Below are 12,750 nucleotides of genomic sequence, written 5' to 3'. Positions count from 1 at the left end.
CTGATCAATTAATAACTAAGTCTTTTTGAACCTCAGTACCTTCAATCCATAGTATAAGTCTTTTAAAGCTCCCATACTAGAAGCTGATCAATTAATAACTAAGTCTTTTTGAACCTCAGTACCTTCAATCCATAGTATAAGTCTTTTAAAAGCTCCCATATAAGCAGTTGATCAATTTATATCTAAGTCATTTTTATCCTCAGTGCCTTCAATCCATAGTATAAGAGTTTAAAAAGCTTCCTCGTTATCAGATGGAAATGAAAAAAGTAGCTGATGTTTATTACCAAACAAAAATTCCTCTTTGTCTCAAAAAAATTAGGAACATATTCATAGTTACCTCCGTAGATCATCTGTGTCGATTGTAGCAATCTGTCATAATCTACCCTACAACTGATCTAAGTGTCTAAGTGAACTCAGTGAGTGTTTGTGAATTGTGGTGCGTGTTAAAAGTTTGTGAACTGGTGCCGTCTTATTTTCACAATGGGGTTTCTCTAAACCAGCAAGGTCCACTTCTCAATCATTGGGGTTGCCAAAGTTAAGAAGGCAAGGAGTTTACTGGCGTCAAGCGAGTACAGTTCCTGCTACTCTACAGACTGTTTATCTCAAGACTTTGTACTCCAGACAAGATATTAAAATTAATTCCCAATATATAGAATTTATCAACAAACAAAATATAAAGGTGAGCAACATCAGAAATTGGTGATTAACTAAAATGTCATGAGACAAAGAGGAGAGTTTTGAAATAAAAAAACCCAAAAACTGGTCAAAAAGATGTAAAACTTAAAAGGACTAACTGAATTATTCCTTTTCTGCAGTCGGTTTCCAACTTGCTCTCCTCGTTGCTTTCCACCTTGCTCTCCGCTTTGCAGTCCCTTTTGCTCTCCACACTACTTTGTTCAGCCACAAAATTGTCACCAATACCCTTAATATGTACAAGTTAAAACTCGTTTAGGTAACCAGTAGGTAGCTTAGGATCCAATACACAAGTTATTTTTCACCAATACTCTTGATATGTACAAGTCAAAACTCGCTTAGGTAACCCCAAGGTAGCTTAGGATCAAATACACAAGTTATTTTTCACCAATACTCTTGATATGTACAAGTCAAAACTCGCTTAGGTAACCCCAAGGTAGCTTAGGATCAAATACACAAGTTATTTTTCACCAATACTCTTTCGATGTACAAGTTAAAACTCGCTTAGGTAACCCCAAGGTAGCTTAGGATCCAATACACAAGTTATTTTTCACCAATACTATTTCGATGTACAAGTTAAAACTCGCTTAGGTAACCCCTAGGTAGCTTAGGATCCAATACACAAGTTATTTTTCACCAATACTCTTTATATGTGCAAGTTAAAACTCGCTTAGGTAACCACTAGGTAGCTTAGGATCCAACACACAACTTATTTTTCACCAATACTCTTTATATGTGCAAGTTAAAACTCGCTTAGGTAACTACTAGGTAGCTTAGGATCCAATACACAAGTTATTTTTCACCAATACTCTTTATATGTGCAAGTTAAAACTCGCTAAGGTAACCACTAGGTAGCTTAGGATCCAGGGCACAAGTTATTTTTCACCAATACTCTTTCGATGTACAAGTTAAAACCTCCTTAGGTAACCAGTAGGTAGCTTAAGATCCAATACACAAGTTATTTTTCACCAATACTTTTGATATTTACCAGTTAAAACCTCCTTAGGTAACCATGGTTATATTTTTAAAAAAGTAATTGTAGAAGTCAAACAAAATATGTTAACACCTGAAGATCAAAAGAACAAACGAATGAAGTAAATTTCCGAGCATTATTTGTAATGTTACAAAAGCAGAACACATAGAAGCATTCCTTCAAAGCAGCTATTTTATGTTTTTGAGAAGTCTTAAAGCTTCTTCTTTAGCCAGACGTGTCTTCAAGTAGGTCCGTCTGTGGTTCGACCGTCGCCGGTATTTATTGCTTTGTACCACTATGCGGTCAAATGCTGCACGATATGCGTCCCTCTGCTCAATTGCTCTGTCGAAGCAATCTTTCAATTGCCACATTTGATCATTCAGACGTTGAACATGAAACTGCGCTTTAGTGTTTTGTTGCTTCACTCTATCAAGCTCTTTCTGCAATTCGATGATAGTCCTTTCATAGCCCAGAACTCAAGCAAAGCACTCTCCACATGGATCCGACAAATCATTTACACTATTGAGCCCACATGGTTCATCTGAGTTCGATTCTTTGACATAAATAAAGTACAATTACAGTATGAAGCAGCTAAAATTGCAACAGCCTTACTCAAAAAAGCGCACTGTAAGTCCTGTTTATACTTACACTGTGACCATTTTCGATATTAGAACGGCTTGAAAACTTAGAACGCAAAGAAAAGCAGAATGACCATACAAAATGTACAACTCACGTTTGTCTGAATCCACAGCTGCGAATCTATCAGGTGATGAAGACGAAACGTCGGATTGTCCATTCCCATTCTTCATAGTTGCCATGATTTCACCTAGTCGTACTATGATCAAGCAGTTGACAAAGTGTTATAGTTTTCCCAAAAATTCAAAAGCCGTGTTCAGATCGAATTTCTGTATGTTCTGTCTTCTCTTGTGGTTTTTCATGTCTGCTAACGTTTCACCAATTAGGATGTCTATTGAAATACCTTAGAAAATTTTTGTACAATTTCTCTCAAAACTTTCAAAAAATTTGTCAACTTCTTGATAGCTCTGGAGCGAACGTAGAATCCTCTTGAAAATGAAAGTTTTCGGGTGAGATTACCGTCACCGTAACAACAATTTTGAAGGAATGAAACAGGAACAATGAGCAAAACTTAAATTGCTGTTCAACTTTAATAGACATAATTAATGTGCCCGGTTTTATCGTCTGGCAGGTGTCTTTGGATTGGATAAAAATTGCTTTGATGTTGTCCTGGAAACTGTACATTAAACAAAATCCAAATAAACAAATTTTGAAATTATTCTGTCCAGGTAAAAAATATTTATGAGCGTTTTCTCTGAAACAAAAGAAAAACTGAATACAAAATTTGTCCTGACATTCTTAGTCAGTTGAGAGAGAGTAATTATTATTCTAAAAATGCGTACTTTAATAATACGCTTTTGTTTTAAAGTAAACAGAATTATTATAACCACGCTGTACTGTCTAGCTTCTTACAGACTACACGCTTGCTATTGTAAAGTGAACTAAATGAAGTATTGTCTCAAGTAGCCTACTAAGGCTACATCTACTATTGGTCGAATATGAATATGAGGATACAATAGTGTAAAGTTATCACATATGTACTAACAACAAATTTAGCTTGTAAAACTAAGCTTACATTGAAGCTTACATTGAAGCTTACATAAAACTAAGATTGTATACACCTTTGGTCCAATGGTATGAGATCCGCTTCCCACGCACTAGACCCGGGTTCGAATCCCACCAATGGTAGAAGTTTTTGGAAATGTCCCCCCCCCCCCTGTATGTTCCCCTAGCCGCGTACCTATACTACTCCTATGTTCCTTGTATGAGTGCCAAGATTGTTCATCTCGTGTCTACTCCAGTTGATGAGCAGTCCATTTAATGTAGATACCACTGTATACCGGTAGCGGAGCGTTTTTGAAAAATGCTTTCATCGCAGATATCTAGGCAATACTATTATATGCTGGCCAGCTCTATAAAAGAATGATAGTCAAATAAATGCTCTTAAGCGTCTGAAAGTGCTGCCAGCTAGAGCTTTGATGGTAGAACACTGAATGTGTTCATCTAACTGCCTCAACCCTCATCTTATCCAGATGGTATCGAAAAATGATATCCATTAAAAGCTCTAAAAACTGGATCAGTCCTTGAAGAGACTTTAGTTTTTTCTCGAATAAAAAACGTTTTCATTTTCTTTCATTTTTCTGACTGTTTCAGGCTTTAAATAAGCAAAAGATTTATTATAAAATCAATATAAATTGATAGTAAGCCGGTCTATCAGGATAGAGCAAATTCGCTAGCTATTCGTTGACATGTAGAACAGTTAGAAAGTTGGACCAAAAAATTATCACAAAGACATTATCACACTGACCTGACGTTGAAATTATCACAAAAAGTGCTCGTCTTAAAGGGAAAACAAATCTACCGTTCAAAAGATATGGTTACGTACAACTATGCCGACGTAGCACTGTGCCGATTTTAAAATTAACAAATTTTTTCATCTTTTACTCCATAAATACCGCAACCAATCCGATCAAGTTTGCCAAAATCAAAGCAAAAAGTTCTCAACCAATCACAACTGAGTACCCAGATTTTACATTATAATATTTTAAGTATCGGAAAATTTAAGTGATATAAACATTTAGTTAAATAAGGATCTTTGCTGACATGTGATGGCACATAATGTTCCGACCCCGCTCATCAAAAATCTTCACTCATTTGTCTACTAATATACGCCTACTTCTTTACAAAAGAGGTTTTCATACCAGTGAGATCAAATTTCTTTTTTTTTACTAGAATTAACACCCGAGCAAACCAAACGACAGACGAAATCAAGTCTTATGAAATTTCTCAAGTAAAAGAAAACAATTGTCTTTAGTGAAAAAATTATGTTTTCCAAAAAAAACAGAAAATGAGAGCAAAAATGAAATCTATCCTGTTTTCAAACTAAATCTCAAACTGAACTGTTGAATTGTCGTTTATGGAGCAAATGGCCTCTAAATAATATTGATTGGATTCCTTGACCTCTTCGCTCTACTTTAAACCTTGACCTCTTCACTCACATATAAATCTAAATTGAGAATGCAAAATCAGATCAAATTCAAAAAGAGGTTACCCAAGCTTTTTAATAACGAGGTCAGTCACGATTGAATTATCTCAGGTTTGCCATTGGAAGTTATCAAAAGATTGCTCTAGCAGTATGGTTTTCAATTCATATAAACACACGTATATGCCATCAAACAACTGAAAAGATCCTAAAAAAATTGTTTCTTTGAAAAATCATGGTGCTAACTAAATACAATCGCACATCAAGTTCCAAAAACTAAAACCTCAATGCACTTAGTACTGAGTCTGAGACCGCTTGGACATCTTGCCAAGGAGATTAATTTACGAATTGACAATACAATATTTTGGAGAACTTTTTCTTTCCAAACAAAACTTAAAATCCATTTGTTGTCAAATAGGCACATTGAGAGGTTTGAATTATGAAATTTTAGCAGACCATTTGCAGTTTCATAAATCAAACTAGCCGATGAGTGCAATTGTAATCAACTAGACGTGACCAATTTACCAAAAGTGAAATCCAAATAAAAGCCAAACTAAAATTCATACTATTTTAAGAAGAATTTAATGGCGTCAATTTAACTCTTTGATTAGCCACCAAGTGAAAGCGAAATCCAAATTGAACTATGCTTCGTTATTGCCTAATGAAATTTTACTTAAATGTGTTGAAGTTCAAAAAAAAATAAATATAAAAATGAAAACGGTCAGAGCAAAATTTGTTTATTATATTTTAGAAAAACCGTGTCTGATCATGAAAGAATATTCGCTCCAGTCTTTCATCAGCTTTTTCTGCCACTACTGGCATTCATTGAGCTTCATCATTTTTCATACTCTAACGGAGCGACAGAATAATTGACATCTGATGTCGAAACTCAAAAATTTACAAAAGTTTACTAATTTACAAATTTTTCTGAAAGAAATAGTTTCAAAAGAGCTAATACAACAAACTTCTTAAAAATACATTTATTTGACATGAAGGGTATGACACAGTTAAAATAAATAATTGAGATAGGCATCAATAAGACGCAGGTTTTTTCTTTGCACGAGAACCTCGCTGACCGATATTCCTTGTGTTTTCGACAGCTAGAACTTTTTCGGCTGAAATGTTACATTTCCTCATTTTTGTGATTGAACGAAAAAATTGACGACACAGATGAGTCTTGATTCATCCAAACATTTGATGCCAAGTTTAATTTCCAATATTTTTTACTTCTGAGCGATGCATCTCAGTAGAAAAGTTGTTTTGATTATCAACTTTTTTTTCTCAGATAAATAGATGTGGAAGTTTCTTTCTGGAATTTTGAACCATTTTCTTTTCAATCTATGGAACAGGATTTATCGGTTTGAGCTTTAACGACCGCAACAGGAGGATTGGAAAATGGCATTGAAATGAAAATAGTCTGCAACCTCTTCTTCCACAGCTGTCTCCGTATTTTGCAAGAAAGGAAAAATTTTTGATTAAATATCTGAGGATTGGAATTGTTGTCAAAATTTTATTTTTCAAATTCTAAACATTGTTAATAGCCGCGTCTGCATTTCCAGGCGGCTGTTATTGCGCTCCTATTTTGTTTGCTTCGTCTAACAGATCTTTGTTTTGTCTTACCCTGACTTCTTGCAATTGACCTTTTCATTGACTTCAGTGACTTCTACTGGTTTGCAGTTAAAATTTGTGTTCGTGACGTCATTTCTGCTTTTATGTTAATTGCGTAACTTACCTCACTAAAAAATGAATTTTTAACTCACTTATGGAACTTTAAATTTTATGAAAATTTAATAATTAAATGTCAATAGTGTCCATCTAAATAGTTCCAAACTTATATGCCCTTATTCCCGAGCAATAGAGTCTTGAGTTTTAATATCGAATGTTAATTTTGAAAAAGCTCCATTGGGGTTTTTACCTTGTAGAGCAAATGTGTCGCATAAAAATGACAGTCCGAATCTAACCCAAAAAGTCTAGTGGTCTATTAAAAAAAACTGGTGGTCGATCTGTCAATCTTATTTCTTTAGTTGTTTCAATTCATGGTACGCCAGAAGCGTCTATCGCGGCTATTTTCTTGCAATCGGCCGGTTATGTTTTGTTATTTGAGACGAGGATTGGGAAGTTCTATGCAAATGGACAGTTATTTTTATGTCATTTGTTATTCATTTAAGAAGCTAACTGGTTTGCCTGAATTGGCTTTAAATTTATACAGCAGTGGAAGCAAAATTTAATTTTTACTTACATTGTTTGCTGCAAATTGTATTTCAAAAAAATTTCTGTTGTTTTTGAGGACGCCGATCGAACCCTATTTTTATGAAGACCCTATTTTTTGCTTACATTACAGTAATTGCAAGTATTTTTTTCTAAATGACTTTACTGCATTCGAGTTACACCCACAGTTCGTTCAGAAACCTGATCTTAGTTAATGGATTTGCTTTTCACTGGAAGGTGCTCAGTAATCTGAGAACCTTCTCGAATTATCTTCCAGAATGTAACCAAAATTACCTGCTGGGTTGCTTCCGGGTAAAGAAGCAAATGGTGTCCATTTTCTCAATAATACAGTTATCATGTAGACATAAATGCTTTTTAGAGACCCCTGACATTTTCTATAATTGTTTATCATTTAAATACAGCTTTTTTATTGATTGTGAAATATTGAAGGCTAGCGACTCGGATGATGGGCGCAGCCCAATTGCTGCATCACATCATACTGCACACGAGAAGTGCACTGATGGCAAACTCAAAAAGAAGAGCAATCGACATCCTTGTGTACATAATTGTCTATAGTCGGATCTGTTCTGCTTCCGAAAACTGTTTTAACCTGTCTCTAATGATAGTCTTGGGCCACCAAAAAAAATAAATTTGTTAGCAAACTTTTTCGGCGTTTCTGAAGCAGAATTGATCTCTAATTTTTATCAGCGCTTTAGTTTAGGCTCGTGGTTTAGTCTTTCAGGACCAAAGTTTGGCCCTCAACTGAAGGTCATCGTTTCTCCATAGAGCTTGCAAGTTGGATTTAGTTAACTCTGTAGTAATGATATCAACAGTGAATTTGAGGCGGAGATTAGATTATTTTGATTAAGGCCAAAATTGTTTGCGTTACCAAAAATAGCTCCCGAACTTCAAAGAGAGTTGTTACCTGATCCCGTCTATTTGTCATGTTCATTATGAAAAAATAAACCTATGCTTTTATTTTCTATTAATTCTTTCTTTATTAGATTTGAGACTAAGTTGGAGGTATTCTAAATCCCTCCGATTGACCGCCCACATTTTTCACTACTGAGAATTTCTTTGTATATGAGCTTTTTCTGGTCGTTTGTAGGCAGCACGTGACTTCTACCTGAACATGATGCTAGAAGTAGGTCTCAAATGTCCTGTGTTCAATCACATCTGGTGTGTTTTTCAACATGCACGGAAATGTTTTCGATCTATTCAGCTCCCTCCTTGCACTTAGTGGGCATATGAATTTTACCCCTAAAAGCACACGTGATAGTTTTATACATAGCAACATGTTATATGGCAACACCTAATTTGTTAGTGGGGTTCATAACAAACACTGGGCCTGAAACAAACAGAATAGATCCATGTTTTCTCTCAAGGTCTCAATAAACTGCTTGCAACTACTTTGACACCAGAGTTCACGATAAACTTTTTGCATTTTTGTTCACCGTCTATGATGGCAGTATTACAAGCTGAATATTATCTATGTGTTTAACCAAAATATTCAGATCTCTTCCCTGTATCGCCCGCCCATGTCGGTCCTGAATTAACACATATTTATTTGCTAAGTGATGACATACACGGAGTTTACCTGACATACTGGGGGTAAGGGGTCAACAACAGTAAAGATGTAAACTTGACCATGCTTTTTTAGCTCTTCATTGCGTGAATGGGTACAGCATGTTCATTTTATCTTTTCTCATACCGTGTAATATTTGTGTCTCATCCCTTTGCTTATGTATCCCCCAATGGAAAGGAGTACATTCCATGTGCATACCTTAGTCTGCCGCCAAACGTAGACTATAAAATCGAAGCTCTATGATTATAGCTTTCGTTTCAAAAATTGCATTCGAGACTATGCTGTAAATGACATCCAAGCATATTCAACATCTTTTTGTTGGAAAGAAACAGCTCTTGTTTTTTGTAGTCCTGTACTTGCATGCTTTCAAGTAATAGTTTTGACATTCATGATGTTGAAAAAAATGATGGTGAAGTAATTAACATTTATTTCTCCTTACAGCGACTGGAGCGTGGTGACCAGGCAGATGGCGAGCAGAGAGATGAGGACGAGTTGCACGAGGAGGGCAATGACAGAGTGTCTCTACTGCCGATAGAGGTAAATATGGTGATAATGAAAGTTTATTGTTTCAACCTCATTCCATCCAACCTGAGTGCCAAAATCTACAAAGATATTAGCAGAGAACGATTGGCTTTTGTCAATTTGATGCGAAGTGATATTCGAATCAACGCAACTTGGACCAGAGAGGGTGCAATTTTTTACGAATGGAAACCAGATGGCCTTGTATATAAAATAAACGGATTATACGAAGGGGGTGTAGATCTCAGTTACAACCTTGAAGATGTAATGCGTTGTTTCAAAAGAACGCCTTTTTCGGGACGGCAAGCCAATAACCAAAGTCAAATGAATCAGCCCTTTCGGATCGATGTTGGGTTCTGACTATGACAAACTAAATAAACAAATTGTAAATTTTGTAGATGTGGATGAGCAGTTTGATGCAACAATTCTTCATTTGAACGTGAGACCGATTAGGAAAAACTATGCGGAACTAGAATCACTTGTTTTTAGTTTGGATGCTCAGCCTGATATCCTGTGTCTAAGTGAAACCTGGTTGTCAAATGATGACAACATAAATAGTTACTCGATAAATGGTTACACCCAGATAGCGGTTAAAAATAGAAATACGGTTAAAGGTGGAGGTGTCATGATTCAACTAAGAAACTCTTGTAATTTAGTCAAAGTTTGTGAAAGTCCATTCGAAGAGTCCATTTTTGCTGAAATTAGAATACATAACAGAAAAGTTAATCTGATTGTTATTTATAATAAACCTAGAGCTAATAAGAAAGACTTTTTATCTAAACTCGAAAAGTTCCTTGAAAGACAGTGCTACTCTGCATGTCCAACGGTTATATGTGGTGACATAAACATAAATACGCTGGAAAATAACCAGTTGACCAGAGATTACAAAAATCTAATAACCGCAAACGGATTCGAACTAGCTCCAGAAAGACCAACACGTGTTGTGGGAGACTCATCCACCTGTCTTGATCATTTCATTTATCATAATGTCAAACAACCAAATTGGGATGTACTGGAGCTGCAAAGTTTTTCTGACCACTACCCGATTATTTTAAAATGGAAAATTTATGGTGAAAAAACTGCAGACCTTGTCAGTTTTAGAGATACGAGATTTCTGAAAAATAAAAATCTGAGGGAGATTTTTCAGGTTGACTTGAAAACGGAATTATCCAAGGTAGAAACGGATATAGTTTTAGCCCTTGATGCGTCGATAGCTTTTGATGTCTTCAATAAGGCTTTCTTGTCGGTTGTAAATGTTTACGCGCCATTGACACAATCAACAAATAAATACAAAAACCTGCCCAATTGGTTCAATAATAAACTTAAAAATTTAAGGACGAAAAGGAACAAAGCACATGAAGACTGGTTGAAAGATAAGGCAAATTTTAGTGCTAAAGAAAAATTCAAAGACGCGAGATTGCAATTTGAAAAGAATTTTAGACTAACAAAAGCCATGTACTACAAGAATAAGTTCACATCTTTTAAAAGGGATAAACGACAAATATACAATATGCTAAATGAGCTCACTGGTAAAAAAAAATGAAAGCAAAAAAATACCAATACTCGAGTCATGCAGGAATATTGTTGAAAGTCCTTCATTGCGGGATAATGCTGCGGTCTTTAATAATTTCTTTGCCAATATTGGTTCTGAGATAAGTAAACATCTCAATGGAGATTTTGTATGTCTGGTCCCCAAAGCGCAACAATCTATGTTCCTCTTTCAAGCAAAAGAGCGTGAAGTTGCTGAAATAATCAATAATCTGGAAAATAAGTTCTCAAGCGGTGATGACGATATAAGTAATGTCCTAGTCAAAGTCTCGGCACCTGTGACAGCTAGGTATCTGACTTTTCTAATAAATTTGTCGATGAACAAAGGTGAGTTTCCGATAGAACTGAAAAAAGGAAAAGTTATACCAATGCATAAAAGCGGGTCTAAACTTGACGAAAATAACTACCGACCAATATCATTACTAAATGTGTGGAGCAAAATCTATGAAAAAGTTGTTTACAAGCGCGTTTATTCCTACCTAGAAAAATTTTCGTTACTATACTGTAAGCAATTCGGATTTGGGACTAAACACAGCACGGTTGATGCTCTAGTTGAGTTCACTGAGAAGGTAAGATTCAACAGAACCACAAACGAAGTAAGAACTTTTTTTCTTGATCTTAGTAAGGCTTTTGAAACGATTGATCATAACCTACTCATCCGTAAATTGGAAAACTATGGAATAAGAGGTAACTCTCTTAATTGGTTCAAATCTTATTTAAAAGGCCGAATACAGCGAGTAAAGTTAAATTATGTGTCATCTGGATGGGAAGAGATTGTTTGCGGTGTTCCACAAGGCTCAATATTAGGTCCTCTACTGTTTATTATATATGTAAACGACATGCCTCTAGTTTGCAGACACTTAGAAGCTATACTTTTTGCAGATGATACAAACCTTTCTGCAATTGGACTACACTGCGTGGATATCGAGGAAGATATTAAAAAATTTAACGATTGGCTAAATTCCAATAAATTAGTAGTGAATGTATCAAAAACAATTCAAATGAATATAGGAACTAATAAAAAGACAAGCGATTCGGAGCAAAGATTCTCTCTAAACTCTGCTTTCATTGAAAATAAACCAGTATGTAAATATCTAGGTGTTACCATTGACTCGAAATTATCCTTCCTTAGTCATATACAATCCGTAAGAGAAAAATTAAGCAACCAGTCCGGTCTTGTGTCGAAACTGAGACATTTTGTTCCTAGGGCTCAATTAATTGATTACTACAAAACGTGCATCAATCCCATTATTCAATACGGTGTCCTTGTTTATGCATGTTGCAGTTATACATCACTGCTACCTATATTCACTTTGCAAAAAAAGATCTTGAAGTTCATCTACTTCAGAAGGAAAAGCGATACATGTGAAGATATTTTCGTCAATCACTCAATTCTTTCAGTTTACGAATTGCACCTTTATGAGTTACTGAAATTTGTTTTAAGAGCTTTGAATGGACTCCACAGTGAATCTTTTTGTAATGACATGTTTTCCTATAACTATTCAAAAGTCACAACGAGATTGACAAAATCAAATCTAATAGCTCAACCAAAGTGTCGAAACAAACTTGAGCGCTTCTCAATAAAATTACGGGCCTCTAAATTGTACAATAAGTTAAAAACAATAGGCATAATTCCATCTGATCTTGATCTAAATTCTGTCCAGAAAGTAACAGACTTCTGTCATCACCTCAAAAATTCGTACCTCGTCTGTAACAACGAACTATCTAAATTCGTATTTAGTTTGTAGTGTGACTTAGCAGGAGCTCTTCTCGGAGCTCAACAGGCATCGGACCAGTTAATTACTTAAGTATTGATCGCTTTTTTTGGGACACGAAGTAGTTGATCACTGCCTGGGGCCGAAAGCAGCTCATAGGGATGTCTTCCCGGCACAGTGGTTTCTACTTCTGGTTTCAAATTCACCCAAAGCGCCAAATGTTTTGTTTTTATTGGCGCGAAAGACTAGTTCCCCTGCTGTGACGTGGTTTCAAGAGCTTTTATCTGGGTATTGTGCTGCCCGTTTTAAATTTTAATTCAATTTTTTTTCTTTATAATAGATTGAGTAAGGTAAATTACACCAATCTTTTGGCTTATCCCTTCCTCTATTAACCTTTGGATACTAAGCATGTAAAGGTTTTAAGAATGCTGACCATGCATTTGCTAGACGT

The 12,750-nt window shown here is 35.5% G+C and overlaps 1 protein-coding gene across 1 annotated transcript in view; it reads left to right on the top strand.

Moving 5' to 3' along the window:
• LOC142339340 (F-box and leucine-rich repeat protein 13-like) overlaps positions 1-12,750 on the top strand; it is an 82,818-nt gene that overhangs the window by 27,355 nt on the left and 42,713 nt on the right. Inside the window, exon 8 of the mRNA XM_075389321.1 lies at positions 8,959-9,054. Within this exon, the coding sequence (XP_075245436.1) occupies positions 8,959-9,054 (96 nt within the window). The remainder of the gene's footprint in view (positions 1-8,958; positions 9,055-12,750) is intronic.

Source organism: Convolutriloba macropyga, chromosome 5 (assembly GCF_964194025.1).
Source record: "Convolutriloba macropyga chromosome 5, txConMacr16.3, whole genome shotgun sequence".
Classification (NCBI taxonomy): Eukaryota; Metazoa; Xenacoelomorpha; order Acoela; family Convolutidae; genus Convolutriloba; species Convolutriloba macropyga.
Note: the sequence above shows the minus strand (reverse complement) of the source record. Positions and strands in the feature narration are given on the sequence as shown.